General features: G+C 48.4%; 2 protein-coding genes and 1 long non-coding RNA gene across 9 annotated transcripts in view; 1 reads left to right on the top strand and 2 right to left on the bottom strand.

Moving 5' to 3' along the window:
* The window catches only part of TXNDC11 (thioredoxin domain containing 11), a 79,823-nt gene that overhangs the window by 47,570 nt on the left and 7,380 nt on the right, over window positions 1-24,873 (bottom strand). The window contains exons 1-3 of one of the 3 annotated variants that reach the window (XM_023246824.2): window positions 11,882-12,266; window positions 4,864-5,080; window positions 1,231-1,328 (exon numbers count right to left, since the gene is read on the bottom strand). In XM_023246824.2, coding sequence (XP_023102592.2) covers window positions 1,231-1,328; window positions 4,864-5,080; window positions 11,882-12,135 — 569 coding nt within the window. In that variant the 5' untranslated portion in view covers window positions 12,136-12,266. Of the gene's footprint in view, window positions 1-1,230; window positions 1,329-4,863; window positions 5,083-11,881; window positions 12,267-24,873 lie in introns of those variants that run through there. The other 2 variants (XM_045047714.1, XM_019820950.2) reach the window with 2 other exon arrangements.
* Window positions 12,427-17,236, top strand: LOC111558275. Of its 3 annotated transcripts, none has more exons than XR_006591078.1 (3): window positions 12,430-13,785; window positions 14,389-14,526; window positions 15,002-17,236. It is a non-coding gene; the product is annotated as an uncharacterized LOC111558275 (long non-coding RNA). The 3 variants fall into 3 exon arrangements; XR_002738983.2 differs by having other exon boundaries at window positions 12,433-12,683; XR_006591077.1 differs by having other exon boundaries at window positions 12,427-14,526.
* ZC3H7A (zinc finger CCCH-type containing 7A) overlaps window positions 16,203-24,873 on the bottom strand; it is a 36,378-nt gene continuing 27,707 nt past the window's right edge. For all 3 annotated transcript variants that reach the window (XM_023246904.2, XM_006942322.5, XM_019820948.3), the window contains exons 19-23: window positions 24,474-24,579; window positions 21,980-22,088; window positions 19,928-20,061; window positions 17,932-18,095; window positions 16,203-17,118 (exon numbers count right to left, since the gene is read on the bottom strand). In XM_023246904.2, the coding sequence (XP_023102672.2) occupies window positions 16,929-17,118; window positions 17,932-18,095; window positions 19,928-20,061; window positions 21,980-22,088; window positions 24,474-24,579 (703 nt within the window). In that variant the 3' untranslated portion in view covers window positions 16,203-16,928. The remainder of the gene's footprint in view (window positions 17,119-17,931; window positions 18,096-19,927; window positions 20,062-21,979; window positions 22,089-24,473; window positions 24,580-24,873) is intronic.

The raw sequence follows: 24,873 nt of genomic DNA, 5'->3' as shown, positions 1-24,873 counted from the left end.
GGCCTATCCTCCTTGCTAGGCACCTGTGCCCTATTTCCTAGCCCCCCGAAAAAGAAATGCAGGGACCTTCGCAGGGCAAACTTATTGATCCCATTACAGAGCACAGAGCTTTTACATCTTCGAATCTAACATTACGATATGAGAAGGATTCTTCTATCTAGAATAGACTTTGAAGGTGGAGACGGGGTAAAAAAGTGCATTTTTGCTCAAGTATTATTTACCAGCTCCTAACAAACAGTTCTACGAGCCACACAACATTTTGTACTGGAAACGTGAAGTGTGATGGAGCATGACAGTCCGCAAGTGATACTTTGATGATGTCTGTCATAAATCCCCACTGACGGAAACCCAAGAAGGTCAGACAGAGGAGGGAAAAATGCAGCATAAAAAGTAAGGCTCTTACTAATGAAAGCTTCCGTGCCCATTTTACCTTCTTTAACAAACTTCAAGCCAACTACACTGAAGCCGTCCCCTTTCTTCAAACTTCTTCAAGTCAGATTTCAGACATTATTTAACACACACAGCAAGGTCTGGGCAGTACTCCAAACTCAAACACCAGTATTTGTGCAGCATAATAAACTGACTCCCTAAGTGGGATACAGACTAAAGGCAGCCTCTTGTTACTTCGGGCTAGATGAACGCACTGGGGGACAAAATTTTTGAAAACCTTTTAGGGTTTCAGAGCTCTCTGGGTTTCAGTATCATGGGCACAGGATTGTGGACTCGTAGTAATTTTCGTCCCAGTTGAAAAGATGCTACGACTCCCTCCTGACTATGCTACGTTGCCAGGTAGCAGGGTAAGGACTTCTGTGTATTCTCACACAATAAAATACTTGTAGGTTATCCGCAATATACAGCCACACAATGGGGTGCCAGAATTATCAAAAACAATGCTGTAGACTATGTAATGGCATGACAAGATTTTCACAAAAGCAAGAAAAAGCAGTTTAGAAAATACTGTCACTACACGACCCCCCTTGTTTTTTATTAAAAAAAAAAAAAAAAAGAGGGTGGGTATGTAGAGTCACAAGAAGATATAAATCAAAACACACAGAGGTTATGTAAGGTTGATAAAATATCCAGACCCTTTAACTGATGTAGTTTTGCTTCTCTGTATTTTCTCAATTCCCTACAGTGAATATCTAATACTTTTAAACAGAAAAAAGAATCTGCTTTGGAACTTAGTTGGAATTAGAAATCAAAATCTGAAAACTAGTTAACAGTTCTTACCTCCGATGATACAGATGTATTACAGGGAAATGAAAGAAGTGCTTCTGTCTTCTGCATTTCCCCTGGTTCCACCAACAGTTAATTGCCACAAACAACACCTGCAGAGCCAAAAAAGGTTCCAAATGACTATGAATAACAACTGAAAAATTACCAAGATTTTAAAGATACAATTACAGAAATGGAACTATTCCTCTCTGAAACACAAAGAATGAAAAAAAATTATTTCGAGTATTCAAAGAAGATCATCATTTACCTCTGCAATTAAAAAGAAAGACTCTCCTCTACGTGTCTAGCTCGGACACTAGCATTCTAGTAGCATTTTATAGTTTAGCCCAAGAGGGAAAAGGTTTCATTTGAAACCTAAAAAATATTTTTCATGTTTATTATTGAGAGAGGGAGAGACAGAGAGAGACAGAAGGTGAGCGAGAGAAGGAGGGAGACAGAATCCGAAGCAGGCTCCAGGCTCTGAGCTGTCAGCACAGCGCTGGGCACGGGGCTCGAACTCACAAGCCTTGAGATCATAACCTGGGCCGAAGTTGGACACTTAGCTGACTGAGCCACCCAGGAGCCTGGATTTGCTTTGAATTCTAAAGTGAATGAGCAAGCATTACACTAAAACTCAGTAGAAAGAAAGACAGGTATTTTGATAGTCAAACTGAGGGTATGAGAAGGAAAAAAAAAAAAAAACCTGCAAATAAAACATCGCTAAAGCCAAAGGACCGTTATTAATGACCATATTAAACACGAATAAGGATAACAGATGATTAAGGCATGCTCTGAAATGGAGTATTACACAACAAAAGTATGAGTTAAATACATATTTATAGGTAGATGCTGCAGTATTTAAATCTCCAATCTACTTTGAAACGTCCCCAAACCAAGATGAGTTAATAGATGAGAGCAGAGCTTCTCAGCTTTTGCACTACGGCTATTTTGGCCTTCTGTCGTTAGGAGGGTCTGTGTTACATACACTTCTGTTGTGCGGGGCCGTCCCCCACGCTGGGGGCGCCGTGTCCGGGAGTAACCTGGCCTCTACCCACCCCAGGCCAGCAGCTCCCCCTCCAGAGCAGCGGTAACCAAAAATGGCCCCAAACCCTGCTCACGGTTCTCTGGGGGAGAAAACGTCCTCCAGTTGAGAACCACTGACTAGAGGAGTAATAAGATGAATAAATACATGATAAAACAAGCACAATAAAATGTGAATAGCAAAACTCTCGGGGCAGGTATATATAAACTCCTTCATCTTTGCTACGTGAAGAAATTTTCATAAGAACATTGAAAAAATATGAAAACTACAAATGAAAAATCACTTTCAAATGCCTTCCTTGTACTTACTAAGTAGCAGTATTGCTCTAAACTCCGTAGAGGCTCTATGGAGCCATTTACGAAAAAGAAAAGCAACAAAATCTTTACTTAAGGGGACATCTCACTTTTTTACTCAAAAATAGGGCACACTCTACCACATTTGCTAATTTCACTAAGCGGTATGGCTTAAAAGATTTTTTGCCTGTTTCCAAGAATAAACCCCCTCCTTCTCCCTAGTGAGAACACAGAATAACCTAAGCTCTCCATTTGGAAGGAGCTGGAAAAAAAAAATGTGAAAAAAGCAGTGCCCATTAGTTGTGGATGGCACCATCACCTCTGCCACTTGTCATGTGATCTCTAGCCGAGCGAGCCACCGTGGAGGTGTGAGGTCCCGCTTCCGACAACAGGGACGTGAGTGCCAGCCCCAGAGCTGCCGGGAGAAAGCACAGAGCCCGGCACACCAGAACGCCGTGCCCACCGTCACTCGGAAGGACGGTTAGACGGCAAATAACCGACACCCTGGAACACAGTACGTTCTCCCCGTGTTCCCCACACGTTCTTTAATTTCAGAAAACTTGCGGAAGGCCTGGGGAATGCCTGCCTCCCAGGGCTCAGCAGAGTTCCTGTTTCCTCCCTGGAAGGGTCTACCAGGTTATTTGCATTTTTTTTTTTTTTTTTGAAGTAAGCTCTACTGCCCAATGTGGGGCTTGAACTCATGACCCTAAGAATAAGAGTCACTTGCTTTGCCAACTGAGCCAGCCAGGTGCAGCTCTTACTAGCCATTTTTCAAGGGGGAGGAGAGTGAAGGGAGCACAGGGAATTGACTGATCCCCTGGGTCCCAAGTCAGAGCACAGAATCACACCCCTGAGAATCCATGTCATTGGAAACAGAGGTACAATGAAGAGCTAGATTTAAACAGTGCTTTGCACCACATTCAGGGATATATATAACGGTTTGAAAGGCTTTGCCAGGCCTGGCAAAAAGCCTCACCAGCATTTATAACAATGTTACTAAGAAGAACCAACCCAGAGTTCCAAAGACACTTGGGACCCCAGCTGCCTGCATGAGTTACCTCAGATCAGTGGTTCCCAGCAGCCGCCTCTCAGAAATCTGTGGGAGGCTCTCTCTCTGGCTTGTTGCAATGACCCAGATGCTGCAGGGCATGTGTGGGCAGGGGCTGCAATGACCCAGATGCTGCAGGGCATGTGTGGGCAGGGGCTGCAATGACCCAGATGCTGCAGGGCATGTGTGGGCAGGGGTTGCCCTAGGGGTATGTCTGGGATGATGTTGCGTCATCCCAGAGCAGCTTTCAATGTCCAAACGATGTGGGGGGAAAACCCGTTTATCACTCAAGCCTAGGACCGAACTCCTTTTTATATGTGAATCCACATTATGGCTTTTGTATTCACCGAATTTCTCCGGAAGGCAACGCCTATATAAATACAGGGCAGAAAAGACTGGTTCCGGACCTTACCAAGAGTTGTTCACCACTTAGGAAACTCGAATCACCGTAAGCAGAGCCCCTCCGGTAACTGAGTTTCCCACACACCACACCTTTATGAGTCTGCATTTCCAATCGCCCACCCGCAGCCGTTCCACATAAATGGACAGAAACTACCTTGCCTGAGCATTTACATACAGAAACACACATGGTCTAGTTATACATTATTTTGGTCTCCCCCACCTTTATGCTGTAATTAGTGTATTGGATTGAGTATCTTGAAATCCTATGTGTAGGGAAATGTTATCACCTATGAATTCCTTTTCAGGACAGAAAAAAAATGGCACATCACAAAATACTTGTTGCATAAATGGCAACGGGGACCCACTGAGTTGAAAACCACTGCCACAAAGAGGACTCACGGGCCCATATATCCCTCGCGTCTAGCACAAAGGTGACCTTCATTAAGTATCTGTTGCATATGGCTCTCTGGTCCAAGTATTTTTTTTTTTCAAGTATTTTTAAATACTGCTACGTAGTACTCGTGACACATAAATTTGTCTTACGGTAAACAACTAATCAAATACCACAAGGAGAGTCAACTACGTCTTCCAGCACTGAAACCAAACAGCACGGGCCCCTTCGGTGAGCACTGAGCTTTGCTACAGGGAAATGCACCTTCGGCTTCCTCTCCGGCCGCTACCCACCTAAGACCCTCCCAGCCAGAAATCCCGTTTCTTTACAGAAGCCTTCACAACGGATGCAGCGAGGCTCCTGGCCTTCACCCGGGCTAACTCAGCCAGCGGGGCAACGTGTGCCTCTGTGGGAACGACCCGCCCAGCACACGGTCACTCGATTCCATTCTCGGGTTCAAGGTCAGCATTACCTGATCCGACAGCTGACTCGCTGCTTGCTCAATCTCTGACCTGGCAGCCATGGACTGTCCACACCACGGAGCGTAGAAAAACAGCAGCACCACCTCTGAATCCCGGCGAACGTGCTCCGCGTAGTCCAGCTGCCCCTGGAAGAGGTCAAGAACCGGGGACCTCGAGGAGAAAAAGCTGACAGGTGGCTTTGCTGGTATTATCACATCTTTTGCTCGACTAAAAGAGAGCAAACACAGACAAGACCGCTAAGTTTATCTTCTTCTGAGGACAGCTTCGTGTGGAAGGAGAACAGAGCTTAAAAGACAAATCTCTGGCGTAAGGAAAAGGAGTTCCCAAAACATTGTCCTGGGGTAAAAAATATTCTGTGCTAAGGCGATATTTAGCTGAGAGAAAGCAAGCGAGACATAAACGATACGCTGAAAACGCCTTTCTAATATTGTCTCCCCAGATGTGGGATGGAAAGGCAGCAGACAAGGCGGATGTCTTGGAATAACCTATATTCTTCCCTCCCACACCCCAAACACTCCATCCTCGGCTCTCTGTGGCAGGAGCCACAACGTCAGAACAACCAGCGAGCTGGCTCAGAACTAAGGGGAGGGAGCACACGCGGGCTACCGCTACTAAGATTTGTATGGCAAATTCTTACATCGACTGAACTTCGAGAAAACATTAAGTTTCTTAGCTGGAGTTGGCTTGTACTTATCCAGGGCATTCTGGCAGAAGTAATACATATTGGGAAGCATCACTATAATGGATGGAGTTGGGGGGCCAGATGGGGGGAGCCAGCACCTCTCCAGGTCAAGTACAGGGCAAATGATCAATTACAGACTCCAACAGGAGAATCCTCAACAGGAAAAGAAATAGGGGCCCCAAGAGGAAAAGACAGAACACCTCCTACCCAAAACTGACCACTTCATCAGCGATGAGCCAATGAAAAATTGTCATCCCCCTGAACTCTTGCTTCTCTCCAATTTACTTTCATTCACAACAACCCCTCCCAATTTCCTCTTTCTCCATAAATTAATGTTCCTCTCCTTTGTATGTGGGACTTGCCTATGGCCTGCCAGAGCTTGTATGTCCCAGATTACAATTCTCTGCTGTTCCTGAATAAACCCACTTTTCTGGTAAAGTAACTTAAAAAAAAATTTTTTTTTAATGCTTATTTATTCTTGAGAGAGACAGAGGGTGAGTAGGGGAGGGGCAGAGAGAGAGAGGGAGACACAGAGTCTGAAGCAGACTCCAGGCTCCAAGCTGTCAGCATAGAGCCCGACGCGGGGCCTGAACTCACAAACCACGATGATCATGACCTGAGCTGAAGTCAAACACTTAACTGACTGAGCCACCACAGTATCACGATCCCAGGGCTAGTAATGATGAACAACAAAGTAACAGCCCATTTTAACTGGACACCAGGCTTCCTGAATCCCTGAGGTTCTCAAAAGGGAGAGATCAAGAGGAGACAGGAAAAACTGAGTGATCTGAAGTCACAGAGCTGCCACGACTTTTCCCATCAAGACAAAAACGGACGTGGCTGAGGCTGCATATCCCACCATGTGAAAGGAGCCTAGGAACACCTTGAGCTGTTCACACATCTGCACTTACATGGCATAAAACCATAATGGTGGTGTAGCTAAGAAACCAACAGAATAAAAATGGGACCCGAGAAAATACTCCATTAACCCAAAAAGCAGAAGGATCAAGAAATGAACAAAAATGGAAAACAAATAGCCACAAAGTAGACTTATTTCCAACAATATCCATTATTCCATTAGACATAAAAGGACTAAACCATCCAGTTAAGAGGAAGAGAATGCCAGACTGGATAATGAACCAAGACCCACCGTAAGAACTGAAACAGGGGCGCCTGGGTGGCTCAGTTGGTTGTGTCCAACTTCAGCTCAGGCCATGATAGCACAGTTTGTGGGTTTGAGCCCCATGCATCCGGCTCCGAGCCCCATGCATCAGGCCATGATAGCACAGTTCGTGGGTTCGAGCCCCATGCAGAGACTGCTTGGGGTTCTCTCCCTCACACACACGTGCACACACACGCTCTCTCTCTAAAAAATAAATAACCAAAACTTAAAAAGAAAAAAAAAAAAGAACTGAAACATACTATAATTGGATGAGTCTCAAAATAAAATGAAAGAAGCAAGACACTCTCAAATGAAAGAAGCAAGACACTAAAGAATACAAACAACATTAATGCATTTATACGTTTCCAGAAAGGACACTTTCTGGGGAGAAGGAAATCTTACGCGTCTCAACTGAAAGCATGGAGGTGGTTAAACTTATGTCATCAACCTGTACGTGTCACATGTGTAATTCCACTGAGTGCAACATACACCACAATGAAGCTGATGAGGAAAAAAGCGTGGCCGCTGTGCCCCCTCGTCAGCAAGGCTTGCTCTGACAACTGAAGCGGGAGCCCTGACTTCTTCTCTCGGCTCCCTCTTCGTTGTCTTTATACCCCTCACCACAATCAGTAACTTACTTCCTTTACCGATTACTTATCTACTCTACCACGTCATTAACTGCATGAGGGCAAGAACCCTATCTTTTCCACTGGTAGATCCTCACGATTTATAGCGCCTGGTACTCTGAAGTTCAATAATTTGTGACATGAACAAACCCACCCTACTCACCTCACCTGAACATACACAAAAGGAAATTAAATATAAAACCCATACAGATAGACATTATGAAGAACACTCAGAACCCAAGTACCAGAGGCCCATGTGTTTTACTAGGGACGATCCTAAGGGCCACATCCTTATGTTCTAACTTCACAGATGTGTCCAAATGAACCTGATGATCTGGTTTCTCAGAACGCAGCAGAGGAGCAGGAAGAAGAACGAGGAGGGAAGCGCGGCCAGCTCTGAGACATGCAGCAGACAGGTGTTTAGGACCAAAAAAGAAAGTGTCAACACCCAAGACCCAGACTCCTCTAAGAGTCTTGGGTCATATAGCACAAGGGAAGGAACCCACACCTTCCTCTGCATCGAGAAGTTGTTAGCTTCCTGAATTAAGACAGATTTAAAATTACTACTTCCCTATTTTAGCCAAAAACTATCAATATCCTAAAGGAGTGGTAGTACCAAAGAGCAAATCCCCTATTTACTCACTCAAACTAACGTTTCATCCCAGCAGTCAGGGAGCTTAGGCAAAATGTCTTTATAACCTGAAAAACTCGGTCACTTACACAGTAATTCAAAAAATGCTCATCAAGCACATGTTGTTTACACTTCAGAAACTGCACTACAGGTACCAAGGCTATAGCAGAGGGCGTAATAACATCCTCAAGGGACTTACTTTCTCGAGGAAGGAGACAGGCCGACAACCAAACACGCAAGCAACAGACAAAAAGATCACGGCTGCGTGGAAAATGGAACAGGGTGATTTGGCAGGTGACAGGGCATCTTTTAAGCTGAGACCCGAAAGACAGGCAGTCATGCAAAGAGATGACGGAGGCCCTGTGTGTGACACATTATTAAAAGCCCCCAAGTTCCCCTCCTTGGAAGTCCTTTTCTACTAGGTCTACGTAGGTCTGTGACAGCCAGACAAAGGGCACTGACGAACTCAGTATTACTGCCCCGCGTGCTCAGAGCAGGTCCTAGACTAAGTCAGCCAGGTAAACTCGTGGCCCATCAAAAGGGAAACATTAACCAGGGAAGAGAAACATCTGCCTCTGCTCCACCAGAAAGGTTGACAAGCTTCCATTTAACTCTTAAGTTCGCTACACATTTTTGAGACACTGTATCTAGATCAAAGATTTCCTGCAGCTTTGAAGGCTAGTAAGTAGTCTCAGGTACAAAAGACTCCAGAGCTGCTTGCAAACAAAACAGGCAGGCTGCAGCTCCCAAGTTTTATAAGAAATACACACACCCCTACACCTCCATCCAAAGAGGATCTGAAGCAGCTTTGAAATTAGAAAATGCGATAAAGCAAAATGAATATACGCACAAGTACCTATATAGATAAAGACACACAACTTTTTTCCCTCCAAAACCAGGGTGAAAGGAAAGAGAGCAGGATGAAGCTATGGAGATCCACTGCAGAGAAAGGCAGGTAATAAAGATTAAAGGGGCGCCTAGGGGGCTCAGTCAGTTTGAGAGTCTGATTCTTGGTTTCAGCTCAGGTCATGATCCCAGGGTCATGGGGTGGAGGCTGCTTAAGATTCTTTCTCTCTCTCTCTCTGCCCCTCTCCCCCGTTCAAGTGTGCTCTCTCTCTTCCTCTTAAAAAAAAAAAAAAGATTTAAGACCCCCCAAAATGCACAATTATTGTGTTTCAACGCCCAACCTTTTTTTTTTTTAACGTTGAGAAAGACAGCGAGCAAGGGACAGAGAAAGAGGGGTTCAGAGAATCCCAAGCAGGCTCCGCGCGGACAGAGGCAAGCCCGATGTGAGTCTCCAGCTCACAAACTGTAAGATCATGACCTGAGCCAAAGTCGGACGCTCAACTGACTGAGACACCCACGCGCCCTTAAATGTGATCTGGTTTGAACTCAGCTAAGCCACCAATACTGACAAGGGCTGTCACTGATCTTAAGCCTGGAGCTATTAAAGAAAATAAAATTTTTAAAAATCCTACTCTCCCAGAAACCTCTGTCTGCATTAATGCAAAAATCTTAAAAGTAAAATAGAAAAAGGGGACTAGACATAGTGTATGTAACAGATGATGACACCCTTCAATCAAACGAGACTCTCCAAAATCAATCTTAGCCTACTGAATGACGGTCCAGATTTGCCAGCAGCAGAGCAAAGCTGGACAGGCAAGCAGCCATTCACCGCTCCCTCCTAGCCGAAGCAGGAAGGGACCATGCTTTGCCTGCTCCAGTAACTCGATTTACACAATTCCTGCTTCCCCAAATCTCAAAGGACCTTCTTAGCCATTTAAAGTCAGGTTCTTTCAGAACAAGCACTAAGCATTATTTCTACAGATGAACAAGCGGTAAGTTTCCCGCCCTGGAGAGGGGGAACCTCTCTTCCTACTTTGAACCCACGGGACACCTTGTCACTTCACGATGTCAAATACTTCATCCGTTTTCCTTTGCGCAGCTTGTGATGAAGAGCAAGGTTAAGAGCCTAGCACTGACAACGAAGGATTCAAATTCCAGATCAGCCACTTAATGGGGGGGGGGGGGGGTGATTTCGGGCAAGTCTGTAACCGGACCAAAGCTCAATTTCTTCATCTATCAGTTGGAAGCATAAAAATATACCCAGGCTTTACTGGGGATTGAGATTTAAAGGGTCCTGGGGAGCCTGGGTGGCGCAGCCGGTTGAGCGTCCGACTTCAGCCAGATCACGATCTCGCGGTCCGGGAGTTCAAGCCCCGCGTCAGGCTCTGGGCTGATGGCTCAGAGCCTGGAGCCTGTTTCCGATTCTGTGTCTCCCTCTCTCTCTGCCCCTCCCCCGTTCATGCTCTGTCTCTCTCTGTCCCAAAAATAAATAAACGTTGAAAAAAAAATTAAAAAAAAAAAAAAAAAAGAGATTTAAAGGGTCCAGACCAGGCTCTCAGATTATGCGTTGAATGAATACACATGCACTGATGTTCGCTACAATTCTCGAGGAGGCAATTTTGTTCCCCAGGGGACACTTGGCAACGTCTGGAGACAGTGCCGGTTATCATATCTAGGGCTGCGTGCTACTGGCATTTAGTAGCTACAAGCCAGGCTACAGCTGGGCACTAACATGGACAGGACAGCCCCCTTCGCCCAGCGGGCAGCATAGCACCTGGCACTTGGCAAATGTTCAAGGGTGGTTATAATCTGCTCTTTCCACCAAAATTCCCAAGCCTCTGACGCCTCTCTGACAACGGGGGCCACATACTATGCAGAACATACTCAGTACAAATGCTCCAAGGGGAAATCTTCCTCTTAGCTAATATGCCAGTCAGTTGCAACCAAGACTTCTACAATGGAAGTCCCGGGAGATAATACTGAAGACTTGGGAGACCAAAAGTACTCCTGAAATCTGTCTTATTTTATTTGTTTTTAAGTTTACTTTTTTGAGAGCGAGCGCCCAAGCGGGGGAGGGCTGACAAAGGGACAGAGAATCCCAAGCAGGCTCTGCACTGTCAGCACGGATGTGGGGCTCGAACTCAGGAATCAGGAACCCTGAGGTCATGACTTGAGCCGAAAGCAGATACTTAACTGACTGAGCCACCCAGACGCCCCCAACACTCCTGAAATTTGAATGAACATTTGTACCTGCGTCCCTTCCCCCAAAAGCAGCACATAAACTTTTAATTTTTCCTGTTCACTGGGCTCCAGCCTACTCGGGCTTTCCTTCCAGTTCCAGGAAAACACCAGCTTGCCCACGCTTTGCACTTGCGCTCCCTCTACCTCGGACACTCTTCCCCCAAATCTTCCCAATGCTGGCCCCTTCCTCCTTCCTGTATGAGCTTCCTGGTCGCTCCGTCGCGAAGGCCTATCTGCCCCACCCTCGTATCCCTTCTATTATTGCCTGCACAGCACTTCCAAAAGTCCTTCAAAATGACATGAAGTTGTTTTCTGCCTGTCCCACCCACTGGAAAGGAGAGTGTGATTTTTTTATCGCCAACGCTCCCCCGGATGAGCGCTCCCCGCACGGCACGTGTGGATAAATAATCTTTAGATCGATGGATGCACGAATTCTCGAAGGGCTCCAACAGCTGTGAATCATCACACGCGACGCACAAGGGCAACAAAATGCGTGTTCAATGAGGGCCCTACAGCCTGGGCAGAAGTGACAGGTGCACCCCCAAGAAACCCCAACAGGTGACGAGCAGCTCAGAAGCTGGCGCACTTCCCTCGCTGCTAAATCGGGAGGAAGGGGCCCCGGGCAGCGCCCGAAAACCTCTCCCGGTGGCTGGCTGGCTGGCTGGCTGGCGGGCGGGCCAGGTGGCGGGCTCGGCTGCAGGCTGGGGAGAGTCGAGCCCGTCGCTGCACGCGAAGGCCGCGACGACCCCCGACCCTGCGGGCCCGGAGCGGGTCCTGCGCCGCCGCCGGGCCGGGGCCCCGGGGACGCGGGCCGCCTCACCTGCAGGTAAACTTGAGGGCGACGAGCAGCGCGCAGCCGAGCGCCACGGCCCCGCAGAGCAGCTCGGGCCGCCGGCGCGCCATGAGGGAGGCGCCGCGCAGCCCGCGGCGGAGCCGGCCCGCCGAGGACGCTCCGGCCGGGGCCGGGCTGAAGGAGCCGGAGCCCGCGGAGCCGCCGCCGCCGCCACCCTCGTCCTCGGCGTCGTCGCTGCTGCTGCTGCTGTTGCCGCCGCCGCGGCCTCCGCATTCCGACATTACATGCTCCCTGTCGCCGGCTTTATACCGCCGCCGCCGCTTCGGGCCACAGGGCCCGGCCCGGCCCGTCGCTCCCCAATCCCGCAGCTCGCCGCGCCCGCTAACCCGGACCCTCCACGTCAGCCCCGCCGCCGTCGCGAAGCCCGCCCCCGCGCAGGCGGCTCCGCCCCCGCCCGCGGAGCCTGCGCGGACGCCGGCACCTCCCGGCGGACCCCGCCCCCCCCGCTGACGGAGTCTGCGCGCACGCCGGCCCCGCCTGACAGCCCCGCCCCCGATCGAGCCACGCCCCTCGCCCGCGGAGCCTGCGCAGACGGCCTCCCCGCAAGTGCCACCTGCGGCCCGGCGGTCTTCCCACAGGCCCCGCCCTCCGTCCGCGGAGTCTGCGCAGTGGCGGGTCGAGCGTCTTTCCAGTCCCCGCCGGGATCCGCTCAGTGCGCGTGCAGGCAGCCGCCGGCCGTCGGGGCTCCCAGCTCGGCCTGCCGCATGTTAGGTGCCACAATGACGACGGCATTCGTGCCCGCGAGTCCGTACAGGCTCCGGGGACATAGGTACCGTTCATTATCTCCGCCGTATTGAAGGAAAATACGGGCAGAGATGAGAAGGGTCCGAGGACCCAGGAGTGAGGCGGGCAGGAGAGGTCACTGGGCCTCGGTTTGCACGTCTGTAAAATGGGGGTAATAGGAGTGCCTCTCTGACAGGGTTGTTTTGAGGATCAATGGAATTTATGGACAATGGCAGGCCCATAGTGAGGTCTTACTCTTAGTTACTGTAGTCTCCCAGTGTCCATGACCTGCCTCAATTAAGCCTGCTATCATCCCTTGCACCACAGCCCTTGGGGGAGGGTGCGTGCCGCCTGTACTAGCTTCACAGATGGGAAGAAAAACTGAGGCTTGGAAAAGTCACTTGCCTGAGGCGGCCAAGCTACTAGGTGAGAAATTCAGACTCAGAGGCAGCCCCCACCCCCACCCCCACCCCCAAGAAGCTGCTCCGGGGACCCACTGCTGACTCCCAACACTTCCCTGACTCTGAAGGTTAGGTCCTTTCTGAATACGTTTTGTGATTATAAAGGACAAGCCAGGGGATGAGATGGGATGGAGTCGTTTCCATGAGGGAGAGGAACAAATGCATATGGCACTAATCATTAAACAGCTCTGGGGGCCGTAGATCTCTGTAAATGACTACAAACTAGGCAAATAAAACGCAGAGGGAACAAAGCAGTTATGATTGAAGGCAAAAAACAAAAAGCATGGCTCAGACCCAGAAGTTAGGGTGAGACCTCCCCTCTGCCACAGGGCAGCTGTGTGAGCCTTGAGTCTGGTTTCCAGGGATATAAAATGTGGCCACCAGTGGCTACCTTGCTAGGGGCCCAGGACATTCAGCGTGTCCACCACTGAGGCCCAAAACGTTGGTAACTTATTTACATGTACCATTTTACTATTTGTCTTGTATCTCTCCTTTTGTTCGCTCTTCCTTTTGTATTAAGTGGATGTTTGCTAGTATATTAATTCCTTTAATGATTTTTTTTAATGTTTATTTATTTTGAGAGAGGCGGAGAGAGAGAATCCCAAGACTCTGGTCTCCGTCCTATGAACTGTGAGATGATTACCTGAGCCAAAATCAAGAGTCCAATGTCACCCGGGCGCCCTTCCTGTAATGATTTTAAACCTTTTTGTTGTTGTTCTGTCCTTAGCAGTTGCTCTGGGGATCGCTGTATACCTTTTTTTCAGAATTTCAGAATTTCTACTTGAGATTTCTACTAGCTTAATTCCAGGAAGATCTGGAAACTTCTCCAAACTAGCTTTTACCTCTTCCTGTTCTTGTGCTATTATTACTTTTCCACCTCTTCGATTACAAACCCGGTAATTCCGTGTTCTATTACTGTTTTATATAATCTTGGTTTTACAGACGCCGGGAAAAAAAATGTATTTAGAAATACATTTTTGATATTAACCTTATTTACCATTTCTAGTCCTCAATTTGCCCGTGTAGATCTGAATTCAACTGTGTATTACTAATATGGTCAAAAGTCACCCAGTCCCCATTCACTGTAGGTTGCTAGGACAGAATCTACCCTACACTTCTATAAGACACCTGTCATTTGCACAGGCCTGTATAAGGTTCAAAGAACTTTTGCTGCCTGTGGGTTGTTCTCTTAAGACCCACAATACCTTGTGGCAATACAACGTGATGTCTTATAGGCCAGGAAACCACCCTGGATTAAAAAAGGAGATTGATTTCCTTTTCTCTGTGTAGACATGTGGCTGCTTCTCTGACACCAGAATGTACTTCTGAAACTGACAAATTCAGTTCTGAATATCCCAGGCAGTCAGGATCAGGCTGCACTGCTCTACAGGGCTAAGTCAGCCCTAACTTGTCCACATCAACCTGCATGTGAGTTTTCATGGTCATTTTTTATACCATACTCAAGTTGGTGGAGTTGGAGAAGGCGGCAGGGAGATTATATGCCATATATAAACGCTTTCTTAGAACCAAAGACAAGTATGCTCATTAGCTTTTAAAGCTTCTAAGCATTTACCCGGCCAACAGGATGTGCCTGACGAGGTCCAGGTTGGCAGGTATTTCGGGAGGGAAGCCGACCCCTGAGCCTGAGTGGTCCATGCAGTGGTGGCTATGCTTCCCGGAGACTTTGTGTCAAGACCCCAGAATTGGCTTTCCAGAAATTAGCGTTCTTTCCTTGCAACAAACACCCACAAGAAGTCTAAATTCTAATCTCTCGAGGCCAACTGAAGAGCGTTTCCATTCTCATCTTGGACACTCACAGGATCTCAAACTTTAAGTTTCTAGCCTGGATTCTGAACACGATGACAACCAACTTTTTTTTCTTTCTTTTTTTTTTTTTTTAAAGAGAGAGAGGGAGAGCCCGTGTGCACGTAAGAGGGAGACGGGTAGAGAAAGAGAATCTTAAGCAGGCTCCAGCCCAGTGCAGAGCCCGACTCGGGGCTCAATCTCACCACCAGCAGATTATGACCTGAGAGGAAATCAGGAGTCGGACGCTTAACCACTGAGCCACCCAGGCGCCCCAAGACAACCAACTTTTTAATCTGTAAACCGAAGCAGAACACCAGAGACAACTTTTGAACACCTGCTACTCTCCCTGAAAAAAGGAGTTGGGAAGCAAGTACAAAGAAAAAACGGAGTGAAGGCTTTCTGCCTCGAGAGACCTCGTACAGAACTAACACTACTGGTCTACTCTCCAGAAAAGGTCACTTGTAGCAGATTATCTATTTGGCAAATAAGAGGCACTCCTGACACATCCACCAAGTCAAATGGGTCCCAACTGCCTTGTCACGCACGGAGGGAAACCAGTCTGTCCTTGAAGGAGTCATGGGGCTTGCTTGTCCGTCTGCAGCCTCTGGTTCTTCTAAATGCTCTATTTGTCTCGTCTCACCACCACCAACTGTGCCTTCCTCTCCACCCTGGCTGGACTCACATGCAGAAAAAAGACCCTTCTCTGTTTACCCCCTAAACCCGCTTAGTCAAGGCTGTCACGAGGGAGTGGCTTTGCCCGACCGTTTGGAGGCTGGTTGCATCACAGCCCAGCAGATCTCTGTCTTCCAAGTCCGTCCACCGCGCCCCCTGACCCCCGTCCCCAGCAAGGACTCGGCACTGGTAATATCCTCAGGATGTAGCAGCCCCAAGCCCGACTGTCGGTCCTTCTCTTCTAGCTCGCTGGGTCTCAGCCTTGGAAGCAGGTCAGGGTCCCACGGGACAGCTTAGCTCTGTCTCTGTCTCTGCCGGCCGTCCTGACCATGCCTTCGGTGCTCTCCAGCAACCAACAACGCCAGTCATCTGTAGAAGCCCACAGCCCACACCTGAATGAAACAAAGAAGAGCCCCACAAGGGTTCACACGTCCCTGAACCAGAGAAGCTGCTTCTCACGCCACATCTGGGGGAGCGCAGGACAGAGTGAAAAGTCGCTTTCGTGTCTAACTTGCATCCTGCCACTAACTGCTTAAATAAAAGTGTTGAGAAAAATCAAACCTTGTGACGTTAGGTCCCAGTTTCAATAATTCTTTGTGGGCAAAGGATGACAGTGAAAAATGAAAGACCTCTATATATAAAATGTTTATTACAGGCAATATTGGTCCATACACTACACAATACCAACAGTACAAGTGTAATCTTTCAAAATCATCGTTTAAACAGCAAAAGACCAAGAAATAAAATTTGAGTCGACTGATTATTTTTCAAAATATTCTCAATGCACATTATCCTTAGTTCCCTTATTATAGTGAAACATACAAATACAGAAAAATACCCCATTTAACATGTACTAGTGTTAAATGGTTATTTGGCTTAAAATCTGAGTTAAGAAAATCCTTTTTAGCAACCTACGTACAGATAAGTAGCAAACTTTATTATATTAAACAAAGTCGTTCCGTTTCAAACCTGTGAAGAATTTCATCCATCACGTATTCTGGCCCTAGTGTCTACTCTCTCACCGCCGTGGTTCTGATCCAAAGGACCAACTCAAGGAGTCGTCTTAGACACAACCTCATCCTCTTCCCCAACACGCTTCATCCAAAAGTCTGTTCAACAGATGGCAACCGGGTAGCGGTCACTTCGCCATGCGATGCCAATGGTGCCGCGAGAGCATGGCCAGACCTGTCAAACAGCCCGTTTTCCTACCTACTGTGGGTTGCTGCTCAGGAGGTACGATAGACGCCAATTCAAGCAGAAAGTCTGCGGCTTCTCTGCCACGTGCCTGAGAACACTTTCCATTTTTTTCTGGTCGATGCTCTGATTAGGTAACATACATAAAAGCCAGCATATTAGTTTAAATCTTTAAACAAAAAACTATATTTTCCAAAGTCATTATCATTTGGGGCGATTAAGTGATCTTTTCTTGCTTTGTTGAGCTTCATCTTTAGGGCGTCCCTCCGCTCTTCCCACTCGTGGAGCTCGGCGTTGCCGTGTGCAAACTTACAGCCGCTTCCTTCTGTGCAGGTGCCGTTCATATACCTGCGGGGCAAGTCAGCGCGGTGAGTGCCCGCGAGTGATTCACACAAACCTGAGGAGCACCTGCTTCACCAGCAAAAAAAAACCCCTTAGTTCAAAACCTTAACCCTACGGGAGTGACTATGACACAGCCTTGACATCCACAATGGAAAACTTAGTACTTTTAAATGTATTAATGAGAAATACCGATTGATGGGGCGGAAAAGACTACAGTCCTTCCTGATGCAGTGGAAGGAAATCTGAACTGGCAGCGGGGAAAAGACACCTTCCATGGTGTTGGGTGTCACGTGCATCTAAACGGGGAAACTAAACATGAAGAGTGACTTAACAATATGAGGAGCAACTCAAAATCGTGGCTGGTGGCTAAAAGATGTTCTAGGTCCACTGAAAACAAAGGAGCGAGAGTCACGTTCTCCTCTGACCTAAGTTCCACACGTGCACTTGAACAGTCAGTCATTCAAAGGCAGTTTCAGCACTCACACACGCCAGCTACAGGGCAGGTTGCGCTTAGCGACCCGCCCTTGACAGGAAGGGGGTTGGGGCAAATGGGAACACACGTACTTCTCTCTTCCGTTATCTCAAGACACTTCGGACCCGTATCAGCAGACCAGTGACTCTTGTCATATGACCACAGAAGAGCGAACGAGCATCCAAGGAGCAACCACCACTTTGAGCCCCGATCCGAGCATCCAGTGTTGGAGGACTCCACCCCCGGGCGATCCCCGCGCGCCGACCCAATGACCTGGCCTAGCGACGACGTAATGGCCAGGAAAACGGCATGAGACCCGCCGTCCCCGCGGGGGGGGTGCTACGTACCTATCGCAAACACTAAAATACCCTGTCGGAAAGCGGTGCTGCCAGCAGTACTGATCGTCCTCGGTGTGGAACACCTTCTCCTTGTGCTTCTCCGAGGAGATGTGGCCTTGCCACTGCTTCTCACTGTTGCAGTTCTTCCCACACATCCAGCAGTGAAAGTCGGCCTGGAGTGCACGAGAGACACGCGTGCCATCAGGGGTGCCGTGTGCCCCTGACAGGCCACACGCTGCTCAGGGAGGGCACCCAGACTGGGCACCACTTGACCTACAACCCCGCCTCCACTCTCGGGGAGCCTGTCTGGCTAGGGTGGGAGAGGGGGGAACTAGGCAGGAAGATCAAGCTCAAGCTCTGGGTCAGAAACAGGACCAATAAAGGGATCCCGACACCGGGAGATGGGCCAGGACACCGGCAGCAGAGAGCGGGGGTGATGGATTCGGCCAGGTTCCAGGAGATCTCTGGCAGGGAGGTGACGGACTGGTGTGCAAACAAGGATGTCTGTGGGGAGGACGAGGGTTCATGGGAGGACCCTGGGGAGGAGGAACTCTTAAGGAACAGCAGAGAGGACGTGAAAGCCCGGGGCTCTGCAGCTGCGTAGGGAGCAGCAGCCGCTCCATCCAGGGCACGTGAAGTGAGCCTCCTACTATGGGCCACACTCGTGCCAGGGACCAGGGAAGTCCAGATGCTGAGAAGACACCGCCCCTGGGGCACAGACCGCATGGAAGGAACTGTGCTCAGGTCGCTGTAGGTATGACCACAGATGCAAGCTATAAGGTCTGAGCAGTGGTTCCCAACTGGCTAAGAATCGTGTGCACACAGGTAAGAACAGATTCCTGAAGGCTTCCTGCGAGATTGTCACTATGTCTGGGGGAGATGAAGATCCACCTGACTGAACAGCCCAGGTAAGTCTCACGACCCAGGAAATCCAGGTGACCCTGCTTTGGGAACACAGGAACAAGGTGTCAAGGGAGTGAGCGCTGCACCCTGGCACAGGAGGGAGAGTTCACAGGGCACATCCCCAGGCACACACGTGGGGCAAGGCCAGGCCCCAGACGTGAGCCAATCCAGCTGAATCAATTACGGGAAATAGGAAAAGGGATAATGCACACGCCCATGTCATCTTTAAAAAACAAGCCAGGCAGGGGCGCCTCGGTGGCTCAGTCGGTTAAGCATCTGACTTCGGCTCAGGTCATGATCTCGAGGTCTGTGATTTCAAGCCCCGCGTCGGGCTCTGTGCTGACAGCTCAGAGCCTGGATCCTGCTTCGGATTCTGTGTCTCCCTCTCTCTCTGCCCCTCCCCCACTAGCATGTGTGCTTGTGCTCTTTTTCTCTCTCTCAAACATAAACAAACAAAAGCCAGACAGAACTATGGATGAGGAAGAAATATGTCAAAGATATGTAAACGTAGCCTGGCAAATACACACTGGATCTGGTCCGTCTGGGAAGGGGGACAAACGGGGTTCTAACTCTGTAACATTTTATTTATTTCACAGAAGGAAATACAAGAAACTGCTAACATGGTAGCTTCAAGGTATTCATTATATTATCCTTTACTTTTATAAAAAAACAAAAAAAAAGGTAAAAGAAAACCAAAACAGTACAAAACCACAGATGACTTAATGTCTCCAGTGAATCTTGGAGCCAGAGGCCAGACGCTGGCACGTAAGGCAGGAACGCGGGCATAGCACCCACACTTCCCAAACATCTTCTGGGGCCCGGCACTGGGGTAAATGTTCCAGGACCCATCCTGCTTCGCTTACCCATCACAACCCCACTCAGGGGCGCTCGATTACTCGCCCAGGCTACAGGCTAGTAAGAGGGGACACAAGCTCTTAGGCTCAAAATTCTCTGCCTCCAAAGTCAGGAAAAGCACTTTCTAGAATCAGGAGGCATAAGCTAGGGGCCCAAGGCCACCTGAGGGAGGAGCGTGGGCAGCAGGGAGCCAGGCTGCGGGAAGGAGAAAAGAAGGATGAAGATAGAAGGACCCCTGGGGACTCACAGTAACTTCAGCGTAATCTGTCGGCATGTGGATTTGTTTTCCGTTCTCCTTGTTTGATTGACTGGCTACATCATCGCTTTTTTCATTTTTTTGACTCTTTAGCCAGAGCTCATAAAACTGCTCCATATCTTGTACTAAAGAAAAATGAATCGTTTTCAGCAGATTTGAATACACCATTGAAATACACACAAGATCATGCAGACCTTTTGTATCAGGTGGCGTACGTTTTCAAGAGGAAAGCGAGACGGTGGAACAGAGATGGATTACAGTAGGCATGGAGAGGGGCCACATCCATGCAACGGGTAAACTCTGGTGGGTCTGAACCAAATTCCGGACTGTTAGACCACAAGCACTAGTCTTCAAGATGAATTAACTCCTCCCTACGTTTGCAAGACACCTTGGGGGTGCTGAAAATTCAGTAACTATTATAAGGATATTGCTAAAAAGAAAGCCTCACAATGCTTCACACTGCCCCCAGATAAATACTCATGATCACTGCCATAACCACATAGCCACTTACACGGCTCGGGGCCGAACAGATATGCTCCTCACTGTCTACTGAAAAAGACGAGAAACGCACTACCACTGGGACCATGATTCCGACCCCGACGGGAGCCCATCGAGTGAAGCCGCCATCCCTGAGGATTCACACGCTGGGGTGCAGTTTACAACAGCACAACTGTGACCAGGTCTTGGGCAGTGGTCACAAGCTGCTTCCTACAGTACGAGCAAGTGCATTCAGCGGTACTGGCGAGTGCTAACGCCAGGTTTCTCAACCTCAGCGCTGGTGACATTCTGGGCCAGATAGTTCTTTGCTGTAGGGGGCTGTCCTGGGCACTGTGGGATATTCAACGGCATTCCCGGACTCTACCCGCTGGATGCCAGAAGGACAACCCACCTAAGTCACGACAATAATAACGTCTCCAGATGTTGCCAAACGTCCCCGGGGGAGAGGGGAGGTCTGGCCAAATTCATCCCCGGCTGGGAAATCTGGGAAGGAGGCTATGATCCAAAAATTGGCTTTGAGGGGGCGCCTAAGTCCGACTTTGGCTCAGGTCATAATCTCACTGCTCGTGAGTTCGATCCCCGCATTGGGGTATGTGCTGACAGCTCAAAGCCTGGAGCCTGCTTCGTGTTCTGTCTCCATCTCTCTGCCCCTCCCTCGCTCATGCTCTCTCTCTCTCTCTCTCAAATATAAAATAAAATGTAAAAAAAACCTTTTTTTAAATGGGCTTTGTTGCCTACCCAAGTGTTTCTTACAATACATCATCAGACTAGGAGGAGAGATAACCCAGAAATCCTTTGTTCGGACCACTGGTAACAGGAATCACCGCCAGAACCCTGGTGTGCAAGAACACCTTCAGTAAGGCCCGACCGTATGTCCCTCCTCCAAACAAGACAGCGGGAAGGAGTCCCCTCCACACGTCCCCAAATGTGAACACTGGTTAAACATGGTAGGTGACACGCTTAAATCTGAATGGTTCACGTAATTCAGAGATCACGGATCTTCAGCAGTTGGTCAATTTCCATCACTCTGCTAGAGACTAAACAACACCAATTCCTGCCTTTGCAGCCAATCTTTCTGATCAAAAGTCAAAGGCTGCCTGAGTCTCCTCTCAAAGACTCCCACAATGAACATGCAGTGTGACCAAGGCACACATTCTGCGGGCCTCTGAATCTGAGCCTGTTCTCCCGGTGAGGCCTCCTTGAAGAAACTTTCGATTCTAGCCCGATGGGGGGGGGGGGGGGCTTGGCTATTCACAATAGGAGCAGATGGTCTGGCGCAGGTGGTCAGGAAGGACTGAACTTCCCAGACCACCTTTCAGGAACACATCTGTGTCACATGCAACCCTACGGATCCGCACCCAGCTCTGCCCTGAGCAAACACAGATCAGAGGTCAGGCTCTGCTCCCCTGACTCAACGGCACGACTGGGCGGGATGCGAGCCGCTCTCTGCGTTCGCGGTGAGCTCGCATGTTTCCAAGGAGGAAAGAGACTTCCCCGCAAGCTAGACTTCGCGGTCGACAGGCCACAGTCAAGACAGCAACTTACTGCCGTTCTCCTTCATGTACGTCCACACTTCCCGCTCCTCGGGGCTATGAGCAAACGAGCAGTTCCCAACATACTGACACTTCTTCCCGGAAGCAATATGATTGCACAGCTGTATCAAAAAAAAAAAAAAAAAAAAAAAAAGAACATGCTTTAAGACAAGAGTACATTCAGTAAAACTGCCTAGTTTTTACTGAGGCCAAATAAGCATTATTCTCTGTGCTAGTGCTGAGTAACATAATTATTAAATAAGATTACTTTATATTCAAATGGACTCTAAGCCCAACATACAGGAGATGAGATTAAGCTTTCTATCTTGAAATTTTTCAAAACAGTATCTCCAACAGAAAAAAAGTAGGGAACCGGGAGATGGAACATTTTCATACAAGAAAATGTCGACAATCTCCCTTGTTCAGAGTATCCGCTTTTAACGCAGCAGAGCATCTGACCTCCACAGCACAGCTCTCCGGCCCCCTTGGTCTGACAGCTCCCATGCTCTCCCTGCCCAATGCCCACCAAGCCTCCCTGTCAGCTCCTGGGAGGCAGCAGAGAAGCTGCAGGTACTAAAGAGTCTCGGGAAAAATCTCGGCCACTCAGCTGACCCATCACCAACACTGGCAGCGAATCTCAGCCCTCACGCATTCGCTATGCACTGTCTGGAGACGATTATGACAGTGGCCAGGCCATCCAGCTACACAGCGTTCAAATAATACCCCTCTGGTTATTTGCATTGTGCTTTTACAAAGTAAACACAGGGAAATTGGTAGGAAAATGAAGTGAGAGCGATCAGCAGGACACAGACGTCTCTAAGGACCACAACTATCAAGAAAACCTCCATCACTGAGACAGCTCATTCTTAAATAGCATCAGTGTGCTTGTCTTCACAGAGCACACATTCCAGTACAACGAAACCTTGGCTTAGTGTGTGCTTCAAGAGACGCTGGCCCAGCCTTCCAATCTTCCGCATAAAGCGAAACCCCAGTAAGTACTTAGTCGGGTACTACTAGGGAGACATTTACCATAGTCTTTGAAAGTTCAACGACAAGGAACAGGGAAAAGAGAAGATAAAGGAGAAGAGGCCGGCCACCGTGCTGGGTTTTTACATAACACCATCTCATGTAATCTTCCCTATGATGTAAATATTCCCATTTGCAGATGAGCAAACTGAGGCTGAGTAACTTGACCAGGGCCCTTCTGGCAGACCCTGAAGCCCATTCTCTTTCCACCTCACCATACTGTCTACACACATGCACACACAGAGTATTATTTCTTCTTTTAGGAAAAGGATCCCTTAGCAATAAAAAGAGGAAAAAAAAAAAAAAAGAGGAAATGAGCCACCGTAGCATCGCACAGCAGTACGGCACGTCCAAGATTAATAAGGAATCATGAGAAGTCCTGGCGGCTGGACTAAAACCGTTCTCAGTCGCCTTCGTGTTAACAAAGAATGAGGAGCACACGCAGCACCTCGTCTTTTAAAGCATCAGATGCCAATGGTTCCAATAAGCCTTCTTCCCCTCCTCGGAGGCCCACTGATGACATCACTTGGATGGAGGGGTCTAAAACCACGGTGGATGAAACACAAATGTACCGCCTCCTTCAGACACTGACCTGGGGACCTGCGTAAGTTTACAAAACGCAAGGCACTCTGGGTGATGGGGAATCAACGTGCCTCTTCCTCTTCCTTCACTCTGTTGGGCAATTCAGAGGGGGTGGGGCCTCATTTACAAGGGGGGGTCTGTGATACATCCCACTGCTTCTCTGGGCAAATCTCTCTTCCTGTCTGCCGACGGGACAGACAGTTTACTACCTGTCAATGCTCCAAGTGTCCCCGTTCACTCACACAGTGGAACCCTCCGCTGTCTCATGAAGGGCGAAGTCCAGAGCCAACTCAAGGGCTTTGCTCGGACGGTCATCTTTAAAATCACGTAAGGCACCAGAGGGTAGCGAGATGAAATGTGCCACCTCCTGAATGAAATACTACCCTAACGGTCAGCTGGTCTGCTATTTTCGTTTCCGGGTTTTTGACGATCACGTGCCTCTCACACTCAACATTCTTCCTGAGGGTTACTTTTAGAAAAGCCTACCAAGGGGGTTATCTTTTAGCTCGTATCCATGACTTGAATCAAAGAAACTTGTCAATAGTATTCGTAGTAACACAAGTTTGATGTCAAAGCCAAGGAATCAGATCTCAATGAAATTCTCCCCCACTCACTCCCCAAGTAATTCATCTGAAAAATAAGTTAGGTCATGCCCATAATTCTTTCTTGAGTCCACTGTCTATTTCCTTTTTCTGAGTAACTCCTCCAATCCCAGTCAATCCGAAAACTGTCACAGAGCCGCACGCACAAAAGGGGAAGGAAAGCAACGGGACCACTGGAAAATTGTGTCACTTCAACGAGCAATTAAAGGTCTCCAAGTTTCGTTCTCAATCACTACTACTTTCTAATGATTTGAAATGCCTAATAAAAAAAAAGTGGCTTAAAAATTACGTATGTACATCAAACTGTAAAGGCATTTGTTTCTTTGTGGGGAGAGGACGAATGTTCATCCACTTCTTACGTTCGATGGACATCACTCTCATCGCGCGCCGATCTCTGGTCCACCTAAGAAACATGGAGTTCAGAAAAAACAAAGACACACCGGCACAGGCAGCATATAAGGAATATAAAGGAACAGGTACAACGTTCGTACCTGAAGGACCAGAGATTTTTCTCAACCCTTCTCAAAGAAATGCCTTATGATTCTCTCATTTCACTTCCTATTGATATTTGTTAACAAACATTCCCTTTGAACCCTGAACAAAGAACCAATAAGGAAAGATCAGGAATCTGACTGAATTCTTATCTATGAAATCGTAAAAATCTCTTCCCTTTGCTTTGCAATCACTCCTACGTTAT

Source organism: Felis catus, chromosome E3 (genome assembly GCF_018350175.1).
Source record: "Felis catus isolate Fca126 chromosome E3, F.catus_Fca126_mat1.0, whole genome shotgun sequence".
NCBI lineage: Eukaryota > Metazoa > Chordata > Mammalia > Carnivora > Felidae > Felis > Felis catus.
Note: the sequence above shows the minus strand (reverse complement) of the source record. Positions and strands in the feature narration are given on the sequence as shown.